At 38.7% G+C, this 15,605-nt stretch overlaps 1 protein-coding gene across 1 annotated transcript in view; it reads left to right on the top strand.

Moving 5' to 3' along the window:
• TTC33 (tetratricopeptide repeat domain 33) overlaps positions 1-15,605 on the top strand; it is a 49,889-nt gene that overhangs the window by 15,157 nt on the left and 19,127 nt on the right. The window contains 1 exon segment of the mRNA XM_072860521.1: positions 12,027-12,108. Coding sequence (XP_072716622.1) covers positions 12,027-12,108 — 82 coding nt within the window.

The raw sequence follows: 15,605 nt of genomic DNA, 5'->3' as shown, positions 1-15,605 counted from the left end.
ACAGATAACAAGAACATGTCAACTAGATGAAATGGAACTGCTCAGAATAGAATGTGAGCAGACTATTGCTTTTTGTGTATCATCTCTCACAAAATGTTTTGCCCTGTTAAACCGTACCCTTGAGCATCATATTTTGGTAATAAGTCATTTTGAGAAAGATAGAGAAATACTGATATCTAAATCCCAGAAATCTTTGTGTGCTTTTTTTGGTGCTGTTGACAGCTTTTGACTTCTTGCCCTAGTTTCTGTGACTGATTTCTGAGAACCAGGAGGATCATAACATGAGGTAAGAGAGACAGAGCTGTCAGCCATCTGTGGACAAATAATTAAAAGCTTGAAAGGATTAAATGCCTACTCAACTAAGAAGAAAACAGATGGTACTCATCATTCTAGCTCTACTACTATGTTTCTAAAGGCTATTTGAACAAATAATTCTCAAGACTGGAATACGACCTCAAAATTGCTTCAAATGCAGCATATTAGTTTTTCTTCTACACTTTTCTTTATGCTGCTTTCAGAGGAACTACTGTTGAAACTGTTTTGAGGAACTAAAGCTTTGTATTTAAAACTTCATTTCAGCAATAAAAATACATTACTTCTCTGTGGATACTTAAAATATTATAACTATTGCAATATCTGATACTTTATATTAATTTGCAGGTTTTGTCTAGGATACTAAAATAGTGAATTGATTTTACTGAAACTACACAATTGCTTCTCTTCTGAAGCTTGTAAGGTTACTACAGTCTGTTCTTACTGCTTAAATAATGAAATGGCAGGTTCAGGAGTAATAAAACTTGTATTCCTGTTCTTGATTTGAGTTTCCATGTGTAAACCTCAGTTCTGCTCCTATTTGTCACCGTTTATTTTGCCTTCCTACAGAGCTCTCACCCAGTCAATACCTGATTTTAATTATGTTATGTTAAATTACAAGGCTGGGATTTAACAAAGAACTCCATGTGTTTATAGATGATTGCAAAGCACGTTCTAGACCCTGGAGAGGATTCCTTAGGTGTTTTCTTTTTTACCAGTTGTTGTCTTATCTGACACTAATGTTGAACATAAAAGCATTTGCAAATGGAATTTTTTTGTTATATATGTATAATTCATATTTGTTCTTTTTAATGCTCTTAAATGAACACAGTTGTATGACATACTAAATGTTCTTTTGTGTGAGAATATTTCTCAGTGGTGTGGAAGGTCTTGACAATTTCTGTTCTTAAGCACTCTAATATGATATGTATAGAGTATATGTGAATATAACTTATTTCCTCTGTATCAACAGCTGTGTTGTTAGCACTGCCTTTTTAAATAGAAAAATGATTGTTCTACTATGCGTTTAAGACAAATGGTATGTTATATAACTTGCAACTATAGATACTGGAGAAATACAGGTAAGAGATTTGCCTGCATGTAAAGAAGTTCTCAAATATTGCGCACTGTCTGGTCAATTAAGACGGTGTATTTTTACACACCTCTTTATGTTCTGTTTTGTAATTACTTGACAGTTTCATGTTAATAGAATGCAGGTAAAAATGGCTTATTTCTTTTGACTCCTCCTTAAGGTCAAACACTTATCCATACTGTAGTTTTTAACTTTGACATGGTAAAAATCTAAATATTTCTCACTGCAGTCTATCTGCTAATATTTCTATAGTTAATCAAGTATGCAGTCAGAGACAGTAGGGTCTTGTGGTTTTCATGACAAAACTACACCAGCAAAACCACCACTTAATTGAAGGAAGCACAGTAAATTCTTCCAATTCCGTTTGTCCGCTCTGAATAATACCGTGGTTTCTAAGTTAACAGCTTGTAGAGAGAAGTTGTGCTATTAACCATTCTCACTTAAAAATTACACTACAAAGTTCTCAATACTACCACAAATAATTAAAATTAGCCTGAACTTGTCAGATAAAATTACAGTTATTTGGACTCTTTTGAGCATTTTTGTAGGATCATTTGCAAAGATAAGGAAGTCTTTGTGGTTAGCAGTGTATTTCTTTGAGCTTCTGACGTCTTCATGATGTAATCTTATTGCAGGTAAGTAGATTCCTCTGTGTTATATCATGTAAGTTTTATATGAAATCCATATTTTCAGGGAAAAAATATGAAGTAGCAGTGCCAGGTCCAGGAAGATTTTGCAGCAAGGCCAGAAAAAAACCCATAGAGCACCCAGTTTCTAGAATTTTGCATGTGATTGGCATGTTTAACTAAGGTTTTGTGTAGTAGTCCGCAACTTGTTTGGGTTTGTCCTGAATATAAAGATTTTTTTTAAAGAACAATATGTGCTTTGGTCTTGCTTCAACCAGTGCTTGTCAATCAACTGTATAATTCTATATTAGTCAGAGCTGAAGTAATTATTTCATTTTTGAAGAAGAAACACAAGCATATGCACATATACACTTTCCAAAGCCCTCCTTGAGGACAAAGCCCTGAAATCCTGCACATTGCTAGCGCCAGTGTACAAGGCACAGGAACAAAAGTGGTTGTTCAGTTAGCAGCAAGAGAGGTGTTGCATTTGTGTTGCAAATTTTCTTGTCTCCTTACAGATAAGTGCAGTATCTGAGTTGGGTGAACCATGAATCAGTGATTCACCAGATTGTAAAGAAGGGTATAAAATAAGTCAAAGGCAGTAGGGCCCTCAGCTCACAATTCAATATGAAACGTATTTGTGAAAGACATCTTATGGAAGACTGTCAAGTGTAGGCACTGTTCAGTCCCCATAGTTATCTAGTACTCTTGCATTAACTCCTCTGTCATTTGTCGTTAAAATAATTTACTGCAGTATATTCCATTCCTGGGTCTCAATAAAGTAATTGTGAAGTAGTAGTGAGTGATTTTTTTATGAGATTATTTTTTCATATTGTATGTGAGGAAATTAAATGTTATTCCCACGTGTGAGAGGATGTCGGTGTCAGAGACAGGACCAGAATCCTAAGTTTGTGGTTTTCACTTCTGGGTATTAGTTACGAGATCATCTTTCTCCAATGTTGGATTTCATACCTTTTCTTTAGCAAAGGTAGTTTCAAAACTGTATTTGCCTAATAGATGCAATGACAGAAAGTGTGCATATTTAGATGTGTGGCTGAAATAAAAATTAGGAAAATAGCAAGTGGAACTTGATCTTGTAGTTTAGCATGATGATAGGTGGTAATTGCTTTTGGCATGTGATGAAACGGTATTTCCCATCTGTTCCTCTGTGGACGTTCTTAAGTGAGGTAAGTATCTTTGAAATAATTGTGTAGCTATTTAATTTTGTGGTATATTCAACTGATTTACTTGTAACAGAACTTTGTATTTGTTGCATAGGAAAAGATTCTGCTGTATAAATCCGACTTATTTTCACTATATGCACTACTAGTGTCCAGGTGTCAATGACCTGATATTGAAGGGTCTAATGTGCAAGAATAGTAACTCTGATGAATACTTATGCTTTGAAATTCTGTGCATTAGTTACGTGCATGCTGTTTTACCCCATGGTAAATTCAGTATCGTTTACCTACTCGAAGGGCAATTACAGCAAGTTTGTGTTTGTCTCTCCTTTATTGTGGGGCAAGGACATGTATATGGTCAGGTGCCATTGAAGAATTGTCATGCACCTATTTACCTGTGGTCATTAGTGTGGCCATACTTAAATCACCCTGTTAAATTAAAATATTGTATTGGAAGTTTTAGTAGATAGTAAAGCAGTCAGTTTTAACTTTCTCCCTCCATAATCAGAAGTAACCTATGACACTTTATTTACCATAAAATAGCTGTGCTTTTGAGCTGCAGTAATGATGATTCATCAACAGTGTCAGAATTGTCTGCAATAAAAAAAAATTGTAGAGTTGCTAAGACTTCAAAAGAACATTTACTGTTGTACTTCATGTGTAAAGACCTACCAATCTTGTGAAGGTTACCAGTGAGGTTAAATGTGCTATATGGCACTAACTATGGACAAGGATTTTCTGTGCTTGCTTGAGCAAACAATTTCCTTTCGCCTGTTCTGCACACTGTTCTTCTCTAGTTGTTTCTATAAAGTGCCATACACCTCCCTCCCCACCCCCAGCAGAGGAAGTATGTTACTATAAAAATGTAGCTGGGTTGCAGGACTCTGAAGTTGTTAAACACAAAAAAGCCATGTTTTACGTTTGTTCTCCTTTATTCTTTTTAGTTTCCTACTTCACCTGTTCTTTGAATCTTTTCTCCCACAGTCCAGTTCTGCATCATCTCCCAGCTTAAAAAGGGAAGTCTCTTCCTGTAATCAACTTCTGCTTTGCTTTTCATTTCTCTTTTCTTTTTATGCACTCTGCATAATTACTGACTAGTGTTCTTTTTCCTCTAGCTTCCACCAAAGTCTGAATTTGACCCTACACTAGATTAAAATTGTTCTAGCTGGTGTTTCTGGTGGTCACAAACTATTCATGTTCATCCTCTATGATATGATATGAGTATTTGACAATTAGCCACATTCTTTTTAGAATGTTATTTTTCCACTTCCTCTCCTTAGCTCTAACTGGTTTTCCTCATCCTCCTGTAACATCAGATTGTAGAGGTGTCCCTCCAAGTCTCTAAGAATTCCCAGGAGTTATGTTGCCTCATGCCTTCTCTTGTCACTGTACTCCTGTGATAGGTCTCTCTTCTGCAGGCCTGTCTCATTTTGTCTGAATTTGATACTATCTCATCACTTCAATATATGTCCAGATATTTTCAGTGTCACTCAGCATGCCCTGTCTCAATCTGTTCTTGAAGCATCAACTGTGGCAAGCCTGTTGGAGTAAAGCTCCAGGACTCTAGATCCTGTGTGATCTGCAGTGATGATTTTTAGCATTATATATAAGTTATTCAGAAACTGATCTCTGTGTAACTTGAATGGGGTTTGGTATTTTATTTACCCAGAAGCCTCTGATTAATTTTCTTAATGGAAATATGTATTTGTTTTAATGATTTTGTTCAAGAGTTCAAGAGATCCTGTTTTCCCAGAAGTAGTGTTGAAAAAGTGAAGTGTAAGCATGGGATGTTTGTTTCAAAAGTTTAGCAAGCTGTAGTAAAACATGCCAAGTCTGTATAGCTCCCAGATGGTCAGTAGCACATTTGAAGAGAGCAGTTTTAGTACTTTAGGGGAGCTATGGGATTTCATATGCTGTTAAATAAAAACTGGCAAGATCCATCAAATATTCTACACTGAAGCCATCCCAGATGTATCCAGTTCTCACTAATTTATTCCTTTTTATGGCATTGCAATAAAGAGAAAATGGTAATTAATTTCTGGTTATAACTGTATAATTTTTGTAGTGAGGTGTACTATTTTACTAAAATCACTGTGGATAGATAAGTATACTTTATCTCTATACTCACATAAATAGTAATTCAATACTTCAAAATATGATAGTATTTTCTTTAAAATTCTTTATATTACTGGAGTTTAGATGCTTAGTTACAATGTAGATACAAATTAGGGTTTTACTTTTGCTGGAAATATTAACTTGATATTCTATAAAATCAAGATATACCCATTATCAAGAGTCTGTGACTTCTTTACTGCTACATTAGATAAGTTTTTATAGTAATCCCAGACATCTAAAAATTAATGAGTCTGTTTGTTGCAAGATTATATTTTGCTTAAAATTTTAATTTAGCCAAGAGATAATCATATTTCATCTTAAATAATGTATCACTGAGATTGCTGATTTCTTAGTATCTCATAATCCTAAGGAACCCTAGGAGACTTTCTATTCCAACTCCTGCTCAAAGCAAGGTCAACTAGAGCAAGTTGCTCAGGACATTGTCCAGTTGGGTTCTGGATATCTCCAGTGGTAGAGATATGTTTAAACAGAATTTCCTGTGCTTCAATTTGTGCCTGTTGCTTCTTGTCCTGTCGCTGGGCACAACTGAGAAGAGTCTGTTTCCATCTTCTTTACTCCTTGCACCCCTTCCAAATTGAGTATTTTTATGCTTTGATAAGATCCCTCTTGAGCCTTCCCTTCTCCAGGCTGTATAGTCCCATCTGTCTCAGCCTCTCCTTATATGACAGATGCTCCAAGCCCTTAATCTTCTTTGAGGTCCATTGCTGGACTGACTCCAGTGTGTCCATGTCTCTGTTGCACTGGGCAGCCCAGAACTGGACCCAGCACTCCAGATACGGTATCACCATAGCTGAGGTAGATCACCTCTCTGTCTGCTGGTGATGCTAAGGCAGCCGAGGATTCTGTTGGGTTTCTTTGCCACAAGGGTACATTACTGGCTCGTACTCAACTTTTTGTCCCCCAGGACCCCCAGGTCTTCTATCTGCAAAGCTGCTTTCCAGTCAATAGGTCCCCAGCCAACTGTTGCTTGGGATTAATCACATTATCACAGAATCGTATAGGTTGGAAAAGACCTTTAAGATCGAGTCCAACCGTAACCTACCACTACCAAGACCACCACTATACCATGTCCCTAAGCACCTCATCCAAGCATCTTTTAAGTACCTCCGGCGTGGTGACTCAACCACTTCCCTGGGCAGCCTGGTCCAATGCTTGATAATCCTTTCAATGAAGTAAAATTTCCTAATATCCACTCTAAACCTCCCCGGTGCAACTTGAGGCCACTTCCTCTTGTCCTATCACTAGTTATTTGGGAGAAGAGACCGACCCCCACCTCTCTACAACCTCCTTTCAGGTAGCTGTAGAGAGCCATAAGGTCTCCCCTCAGCCTCCTTTTCTCCAGGCTAAACAACCCCAGTTCCCTCAGCCGCTCCTCATCAGACTTGTGCTCCAGACCCTTCACCAGCTTCGTTGCCCTTCTCTGGACACGCTCCAGCAACTCAATGTCTTTCTTGTAGGGACGGGCCCAAAACCAAACACAGTATTCGAGGTGCGGCCTCAGCAGTGCCTAGTACAGGGGGACGATCACTGCCCTAGTCCTGCTGGCCACGCTATTTTTGATACAAGCCAGGATGCCATTGGCCTTCTTGGCCACCTGGGCACACTGCTGGCTCATATTCAGCTGGCTGTCAACCAGCACCCCCAGGTCCTTCTCTGCCAGGCAGCTTTCCAGCCGCTCTTCCCCAAGCCTGTAGCATTGCGTGGGGTTGTTGTGACCCAAGTGCAGGACCTGGCACTTGGCCTTGTTGAACCTCATACAAATGGCCTTGGCCCATCGATCCAGCCTGTACAGGTCCCTCTGCAGAGCCTTCCTACCCTCAAGCAGATCCACACTCCCGCACAACTTGGTGTCATCTGCAAACTTACTGAGGGTGCACTCGATCCCCTTGTCCAGATCATTGATAAAGATATTAAACAAGACTGGCCCCAAAACTGAGCCCTGGGGAACACCACTTGTGACTGGCCGCCAACTGGAGTAAACTCCATTCACCACCACTCTTCGGGCCTGGCCATCCAGCCAGTTTTTTACCCAGTGAAGGGTACACCCGTCCAAGCCATGAGCAGCCAGTTTCTCCAGGAGAATGCTGTGGGAAACAGTGTCAAAGGCTTTACTGAAGTCTAGATAGACAACATCCACAGCCTTTCCCTCATCCATTAGGGAGGTCACCTTGTTGTAGAAGGAGATCAGGTTGGTCAAGCAGGACCTGCCTTTCCTGAACCCATGCTGGCTGGGCTTGATCCCTTGGTTATCCTCTACATGCCGTGTTATGGCACTCAGGATGATCTGCTCCGTCAGCTTCCCTGGTACTCAGGTCAGGCTGACAGGGTTCCCCAGGTCCTCCTTCCGGCCCTTGTAGATGGGCATCACATTTGCTAATCTCCACTCAGCTGGAACCTCCCCAGTTAGCCAGGACTGCTTGTAAATGATGGAAAGGGGCTTGGTGAGCACATCTGCCAGTTCCTCCAGTACTCTCGGGTGCATCTCATCAGGCCCCATAGACTTGTGAATGTCTAAGTGGTGCAGCAGGTCACAAACCATTTCCCTCTGGATTATGGGGGCTCCATTCTGGTCCCCGTCCCTATCTTCCAACTCAGGGGGCTGGGTACCCAGAGAACAATTGGCCTTGCTATTAAAGACTGAGGCAAATAAGGCATTAAGTACCTCAGCCTTTTCCTCATCCTTGGTCACTGTGTTCCCTCCCCCATCTGCTAGGGGCTGGAGATTTTCCTTAGCTCTCCTTTTGCTGCTAATGTATTTGAAGAAGTATTTTTTGTTGTCTTTTACAGCAGCAGCCAGATTGAGCTCTAGCTCGGCTTTGGCCCTTCTAATTTTCTCCCTGCACAACCTCTCTACACCTTTGTAGTCCTCCTGAGTTGCCTGCCCCTTCTTCCAGAGGTCGTAGACTCTCTTCTTTTTTCTGAGTTCCAGCCAAAGCTCTCTCTTCAGCCAGGTCGGTCTTCTTCCCCATGGGCTTGTCTTTCGGCACCTGGGGACAGCCTGCTCTTGTGCCTTTAGGACTTCCTCCTTGAAGAATGTCCAGCCTTCCTGCACTCCTTTGCCCTTTAGGGCTGCCTCCCAGGGGACTCTGTCGACCTGTCTCCTAAACAGGCCGAAGTCTGCCCTCCAGAAGTCTAAGGTGGCAGTTCTGCTGACCCCCCTTGCCGCTTCTCCAAGAAGCAAAAACTCTATCATTTCATGATCACTCTGCCCAAGACGGCCTCCAACCATCACATTGCTCACAAGTCCTTCTCTGTTCATGAACAAGAGGTCCAGCGGGGCACCTTCCCTAGTTGGCTCACTCACCAGCTGTGTCAGGAAGTTCTCTGCCACACACTCCAGGAACCTCCTAGACTGTTTCCTCTCTGCTGTATTGTATTTCCAGCAGATATCCAGTAGGTTGAAGTCCCCCACAAGAACAAGGGCTAGTGATCGTGAGGCTTCTCCCAGCTGCTTATAAAATAGTTTGTCAGTCTCCTCATCCTGGTTGAGTGGTCTGTAACAGACTCCCACCAGGATATCTGCCTTGTTGGCCTTCCCCCTGATTCTTACCCATAGACACAACCCCTATTGTCACCATCATTAATCTCCACTTTGATAAATGTCAGAGGTTTCTGAAGAAGGTTTATAGCATCACCAGTGGATGGATCTGCTATTTTTGAGTCTCGTTGTTTGAGGTGTTATTTTTTATACAAGTTATTTTAATTTTTGAAGTGCTAGGTTACATATCCCTTTTTCTGAAGGGATGTAAGATTCAAACGCATGTTACTGTGTATTAAGTGTGCCATAGCATGTGTTCTGGTCATGTGTGCTCTCTTTCCATATCAGGCATAAGGGAAGAAGTTCAGGTAGATCTCATTGGAACAGCATTAAGCTAAAATTTGTTACTACACTTTTGCTAGCTATGTCATGGTGGTTTTTGCAGCTCAGCTGATGCATATGCACTTGTTACCAGCTAGTCACTTAACTGTGTGTGAGCTTATCTACTTGTTAAGAAAAGGGAATAGCAAATGGAATACTCATTAAATTTGTGTTAATTAAACCCAAAGCAGATATCGTATTTATATTGAAGTTTTCCTTTTCAAAATTACTTCTCTCTCCTTATAATGATAAAGGTTCTGTACAGTTCAGCTCAAAGAGATGCTGAGAGACAGTAAAATGATGTATTTTTTAATTATTTATTTTAAGACACTACCCTTGTGTTAGCTCACTTCTTATTTTAGCGAAGGTTTGTGGTTTTCATAAAACGTTTACTGGAACACTGACTTTACAACTGTATCTCATATCCCCAGGCTACTTTTTCAGTAGGGTGCTTTATATTTAATACAGCATATAATCTTTCCTTCAAAAGAATGAGGTAGGAAATTCTTTGATTAAAAGACTGTGTTTATAGAAAGGAATTTTTTCCCAAGTTTGCATTATTAGAGCAAGCAACATGGCTCACTTTCTTTTGATAAGAAAAGCATCCTTAGTTTTTCCTGGAACAACAATGAAAACATCTTTTTTCCTGAGAATTTGTAAAAGAATAGAACAGTCATGTTTTATCAGACTTTCTTCTTAAGGAAATATATGCACTGCAAAGATCAGTTTTTTCACAGCAGTGTGGATATGTCCACGCTGTAAACTGGTAGTCAGCAATCAGTCTTTGAGCAGGCAGTTCAGCATGTACCTGCAGACAAATCTTTCTTCTCCAGCCCTCTTCTTTTGTGTTCTCAGTCCTGGGAAGTGATTCCGGCATTCTGTTGTCAATTCTCTTGGATCACACTTTCTGAGGCTCACAGGTGGAGTTGAGTAACTTACTGTTCATACAGCGAACACACATAGCACAGCATTTCTATCAATGGACAGCCTCTTTTCCCTTGCCCATCTTTAGTTTGTTGGCAGACTGTTGACAAAGTGGCAGCAAAACCCAACAGGATCTGGGGGAATATTTGCCTGTATTTGGTGCTCCCTTCAGAGGTAGCATGTTCTTGCTATGAGTTTTTATCCCATTCAGATTGACACTTTGAGCAGTGATGTCCCCTCCACAGAAGTAAAAATGGAGCTTCTTGAAATGCAACTTTTATCTTACATCTATTTCCAGAATGCCAGTGTTGTTCCTTCCTTTCTGGTTACTGATGTTGTTACTGCATTTGCTCTGTTTTCCAAAATCATCTGTTTCTAAACTTTTTTACTACACTAAAAATATTGTACCTCACTGCATGGCCAGAATAGCACCTAACTGAGCTGAGGACTTCCCTTACTCATGTAGGGTTTTATTGTGCTATGTCTGTGCTAGGTCTTGAACAAAACTATAATCTTATACTCAAAAAGTAGTTCTTGCTGACTAAATACAGCCTAAGGCTTCTACTGACATACGTAGAAAATGTGGTGATGATTCCTTTAGTGTGAACACTTGCCCATGTGGAATGAACTGACATGACAAATGCACAGCTGGTGGCTAAACTTTGGGGAAATGTGAAAATTTATTGAAACATCCTTTGATGTTTAATTTGAGTGCTAAATGTACTTACCAGTGTCACTTACAAACTAATAATACCTGAATCAGAATGAGAGTCTGATTTCAGTTGCATTGCTTTTCCAATCTATTCTTCTATTCCCAATTGGTTCAGAACTTTCTGAAGTCTTCATGTGACTGCTCTGGAAAACCTGGGGGCATAATACAAGCTGGAGGACTAAAAAATGAGGAAGGGAAGGAGAAGGAAGAATGGGGAGTAGGAGAAGATAAAAACTGTTTCCATATGAATTGCGTGTGAAAATTGCTTTAGTTTTATCTATACTATATTAGAACTGCAAGTGTGTGTATCTATCAAGAGTAACCTCTGAAATTAATATAAATATAGGAGTTCCTATGCAGTTCCATAATAAAGGTGGATTTTGAAACAGATTCAGAGAACTTGTGGCACCCCACAGACTCGTTAATGTTAATCTGAGGCCACCTTTACGGATTAAAGACTGCATCCCTGTAACTGCATCTTCTTATGCTGTTACAGTTTTTCAGTATGGTTCAAAACCCTAGTATGCATTTTTCCAAGTTTCACCTCTTTGTTCAAGACCAAGACTGACTTTTTATTGGTTTTGGTCAATGCTTCTGTTTTCTTCAGTTTTCTAGGGAAGGGCAATATATTATGAAGCTACTGTATACCTTCCCAAAGTTGAGTTATTTCAGTATAGCTGTTTACTTTCAACTTCCTTCTTATATTTATATACCAAAGTTACTCAGATGTCTTTAGTATCTTACAGTATGGAAATGAGGGAGGGCAACTCCTATGTTTCAGCCTTTTTAGGCTGAAAAGAAATTTTAAATGATGACTGTAGCAAGGCATGTTGGGTTCAGATTATATTTCTTTATGGCTGACTAAGGATCATTTTGACAATGAGGGGAATTGAACTCAGTTCAAGATTTCTAGTTTTAAGTCATTGCTTTACCACAGGTTTCCTATATTGACTTGTAAATTCACTTGAGCCCAGTTTTAGAGTAGTAGTTCACATCCGTTTGGTCAGAAGAACAGATAGACAGTTCCTGAAAACAGTTCAGCATATCTTACAGGGAAGTGGTTAGAAAAATCATTAATACTAATGAGATGCCATGGCATTTTATTTAGGATGATGTCAGGATATAAATAGAAATATCTAATATCTTTAAATATAGTGAGACTGTAATATTGTTTTAACTACAGGTACCGAGAGGCTATTCACAAGTGGGATGAAGCACTTCAATTAACTCCAGAGGATGCTACACTTTATGAAATGAAATCGCAGGTAAAACATAACAATTTTTTATCAGTTTAGAAATGAAAAAATAAAACATCGTGCTTGTGAACAGATACCGTGCAACATTGTGTAGTTGTGCGTGTGAACTACAGCACAATTTAGGTTTTTCGTTTTTCCCAACACAACAGGGTATCTTTTAACAGGAATTAAAATAATGCTGTTATCTCAGCCAATCACAATAAACATCTTTGTTAGGACATGACTTAGGATGTTACAATGTGGAAAAAGCAACTGAAATATTTAAAAATTGTATTGGGAGGAGCAGGGAGAGCCCTTACTGTGATAGATTAGCAAATTTGTTAAAAATCTGCCTGCTCTTTGTAAAGAGTTGGCTTAAAACTATCAACATTAAACAGGGATACTGTATGCAAAAGATATGCGCCAGTCTGTTTTCATATTATGTATTACATAGATAAATTAGTCTTCGAAAAGAGCATTAAACAGAGTATACTTATGATGTGATTTCATCTAAACCTTTTATTTTAAAGCTGTTTTGAGGAAAAAGACTTGTAGCCATCAATACCTCACTGAAGTTATGAGATCAGTTTGTAATTTCACTGTGTCTTTGCGTGGCTTAGATGGCAAAAGTGCCAGGATCCACTATTTTGTTTAGATTGGGAAGCTTCTATCTCCATCTGTATGCAAAGGTACAAAAATACATTTTTTTTTTCCCCCTCTATTAAAGAAAAATGTTCTGAAAAAATTATTTTAATTTGGATTGAGGATGAGAACAAGAAATGCATGGCTTCTTTCAACCAGCTGCACAGATTAGAATGGGAAAAACTATTTTCAGGAAAGTAGCTACTCAAAACATGTCTGAAAAATACATTGTTTAAAGTTAGGGGAAAGGAAAAGAGAAAGTAAAATCATGGTACTTCAGTGAATGTGTTACATAAGTTTTAGGAAGCTTGATATATTGTTTAGTTTTAAAATCTTTGTTTTTATTGTAATTCTTTTCTTGTATAAAAAATAAAATACCCCCATGCCCCCCAAAAACCCCCCAAACCAACACCCCGCAAAAAAACCCCAACAAGACCCAAGAAGCAAAGCAGGCTATTTTCCAAGTTGTGTTGACTACTCTTTTTCTTCCTGGATGCTATCACATCTCCTCCTCACAGTCATGTTGTCTGTGAAGAAAGTTTGATTCTGCAAAATACTTAATTGAATAATCATAAGCTCATTTCAATACAGTAATGCTGAAGGAGGCTTTTGTTTTATATAGCTGTAGAAGGTTCAGATCCTACTTGGTTTTGCATTTGGTTTGAGAAATACTTTATGGCTTTAAAGGTTTTTCTTCTTGAATTATATTGGGAGAAGTGTATTGTTGGATTGCTTTGTCAACATATCATGGGGATCAGGTAGACTGTGTTAGGAAAAACTCGAGGAGAGGTGTGTATGAAGGGTTGATTTCTGACTTGGTTCGTTAATTTGAATGGTGTGGGTAATAAGATGCAGTAATTGGTTTTAGTTTAAATCGCTGAATTTTTCTAGTGCAATTCTCTCATTCTGTATCCTACACGATGCTGAAAAGTGGGCGTTTGTTCTCCTCACTTTCTCATCAGGCTAGATTTTTAGTCAATTATTTCTTTGTAATTTCGGAAACAGGAGGCATATATCTTTTTAGGGAAAAAAAAAAAATCTTCATGCATGTTGTGCAAACCTTAATGGAAATTCTGCAGTGGTACTTTCTCTTAACTTGGGCATGCTTAGGATCAGATCTGTATGTTATTTAGATAGCGTATTAGCATTTACAGATCTCCTGTATGATTTAGGTGCTTGTCTCCTACATAATTCTAGAGTTCTGTGGTAACAAAACATCTTAAACATGCAAACCTCCATTGAATATTTACTTGTATTTGGATGCCTTTACATCAGTGCTAGTTTAAATGAAAGATCTGTCTAGCCTAGTACCCCGACAACGTCCAACAGTGGATGACTGGGAAAGAGTCATACAAATGGTACAAGCACGTAGCAGTACTTCCCTCAAGATACTTTTCCCAGCCTCCAGCAAGCTTTGGCCCTGGGCCTTCTCTGTGTTTAGAAGTGCTTGAAAGACTTTTCTTTAACAAATTTGTCTCATTGCTTTCTGCTCTTGCGTAAACTTTAAGCATCTGCAGAGCTACGTGCCAACGAGTTCCGAATCTTAATTATGCACTATTGGAAGAGACAGAATAATATAATTCTGCTTTAATTAGCAGCTTTCGAGGTTGGTGTAAAGGTTGTTAACTTATGTAGCTGTTTATTTGTGCATTTAATTTTTAACTCCACTAGAAGATAAATTCTGTTAAGATGTAAAAATGGTATAGTCCTATATTTTTTTTTTTTACTATAGTTTAAAGATTTAACTCTGTTTTGAATAAAACAGACCACCTAGTAGGATTTCTTGTAGGTTGGAAAGAAACGGTTCATGTGCTCTGATGCTGGCTGCTTAACACAGGGTGTTTTTGAAGTAGCCTTTATTTTGCAGTTAGAATTTCTTTTTTTGACTTAAAGTCAAGAGAAAGCTGTTGAAAAGGACAGTTATGCTCAGTGGGACAAATTAGTGAGTAGCTCTCTTGTAACAGTTATTATAATCTTATGTGAATGCAGGAATTAAGCTAGCTCTTCAAAAGTACTCTATTTAATTGATATTATACTAAAATGAAATATTTTCACAGTGGAAATAACAGGAGAACAGGGAATTATGTTAGCTTACCAGGATCCGAACTATGATGCAGTAACTTATGCAAACGGATGTTTACTACAATATCCTTCAATCGGTGCTCCAGCTGCAATACCTAATACTGAGGGGTGGTTGCTTACTCGGCACCTCAGTCCCTGTATTTCAGCTAGATGGAATAAGGCACATAACTTTCCTGCTGACCAAGAGGAGCTGAGAAAACAGCAGTGTGACTTTGATTTGTCTTGTAAAATGTCTTTGCCTGTCTTATGAAACCATTGGAGAGTAATGAAAGCTGAAAGAATAAAGGAACCCAGGACGGTGCTTCCACCATGCCTTTGCTTCCTTTCCTGAAGAGGAGAGCAGCTCTGGGCAGTTGCACTGTTTCTCTTTGGTTTCACTTTCTGATATTGCATAACACTTCCGTTGTACTGTGAATGAGAACACAAGAAAAGTTTATGTACAAAATATGCATTTATAAAATTATTTCTTGAATCTTTTTAACAAAACCTCTAATCTTTAAATTGGTAACATCTCTTTAGTACACGCAAATAATTATTACAGATGTTTTTTGTGGTATGACTTATGCTTACTGGAAGTTGATTAGTATAATGTGTAATTTGATACCTTTCTACTTTTAAAAGCACTAATGTGAGCTGTAAAAATCCATTTTTGCCAAAATGGGAATACATGATTCATTAAAAAAAAAATTGCGGTTAATATTTAAATTATACTGTCTTAGTGCTGACTGTGTTATTCCAATCCAGCGTACCAGCACAACTACTGCAGCTATTACTGTGTAGCTAAATTAGAAAGTTTTGGTAGC

Source organism: Ciconia boyciana, chromosome 4, assembly GCF_034638445.1.
Source record: "Ciconia boyciana chromosome 4, ASM3463844v1, whole genome shotgun sequence".
Lineage (NCBI taxonomy): Eukaryota > Metazoa > Chordata > Aves > Ciconiiformes > Ciconiidae > Ciconia > Ciconia boyciana.
Note: the sequence above shows the minus strand (reverse complement) of the source record. Positions and strands in the feature narration are given on the sequence as shown.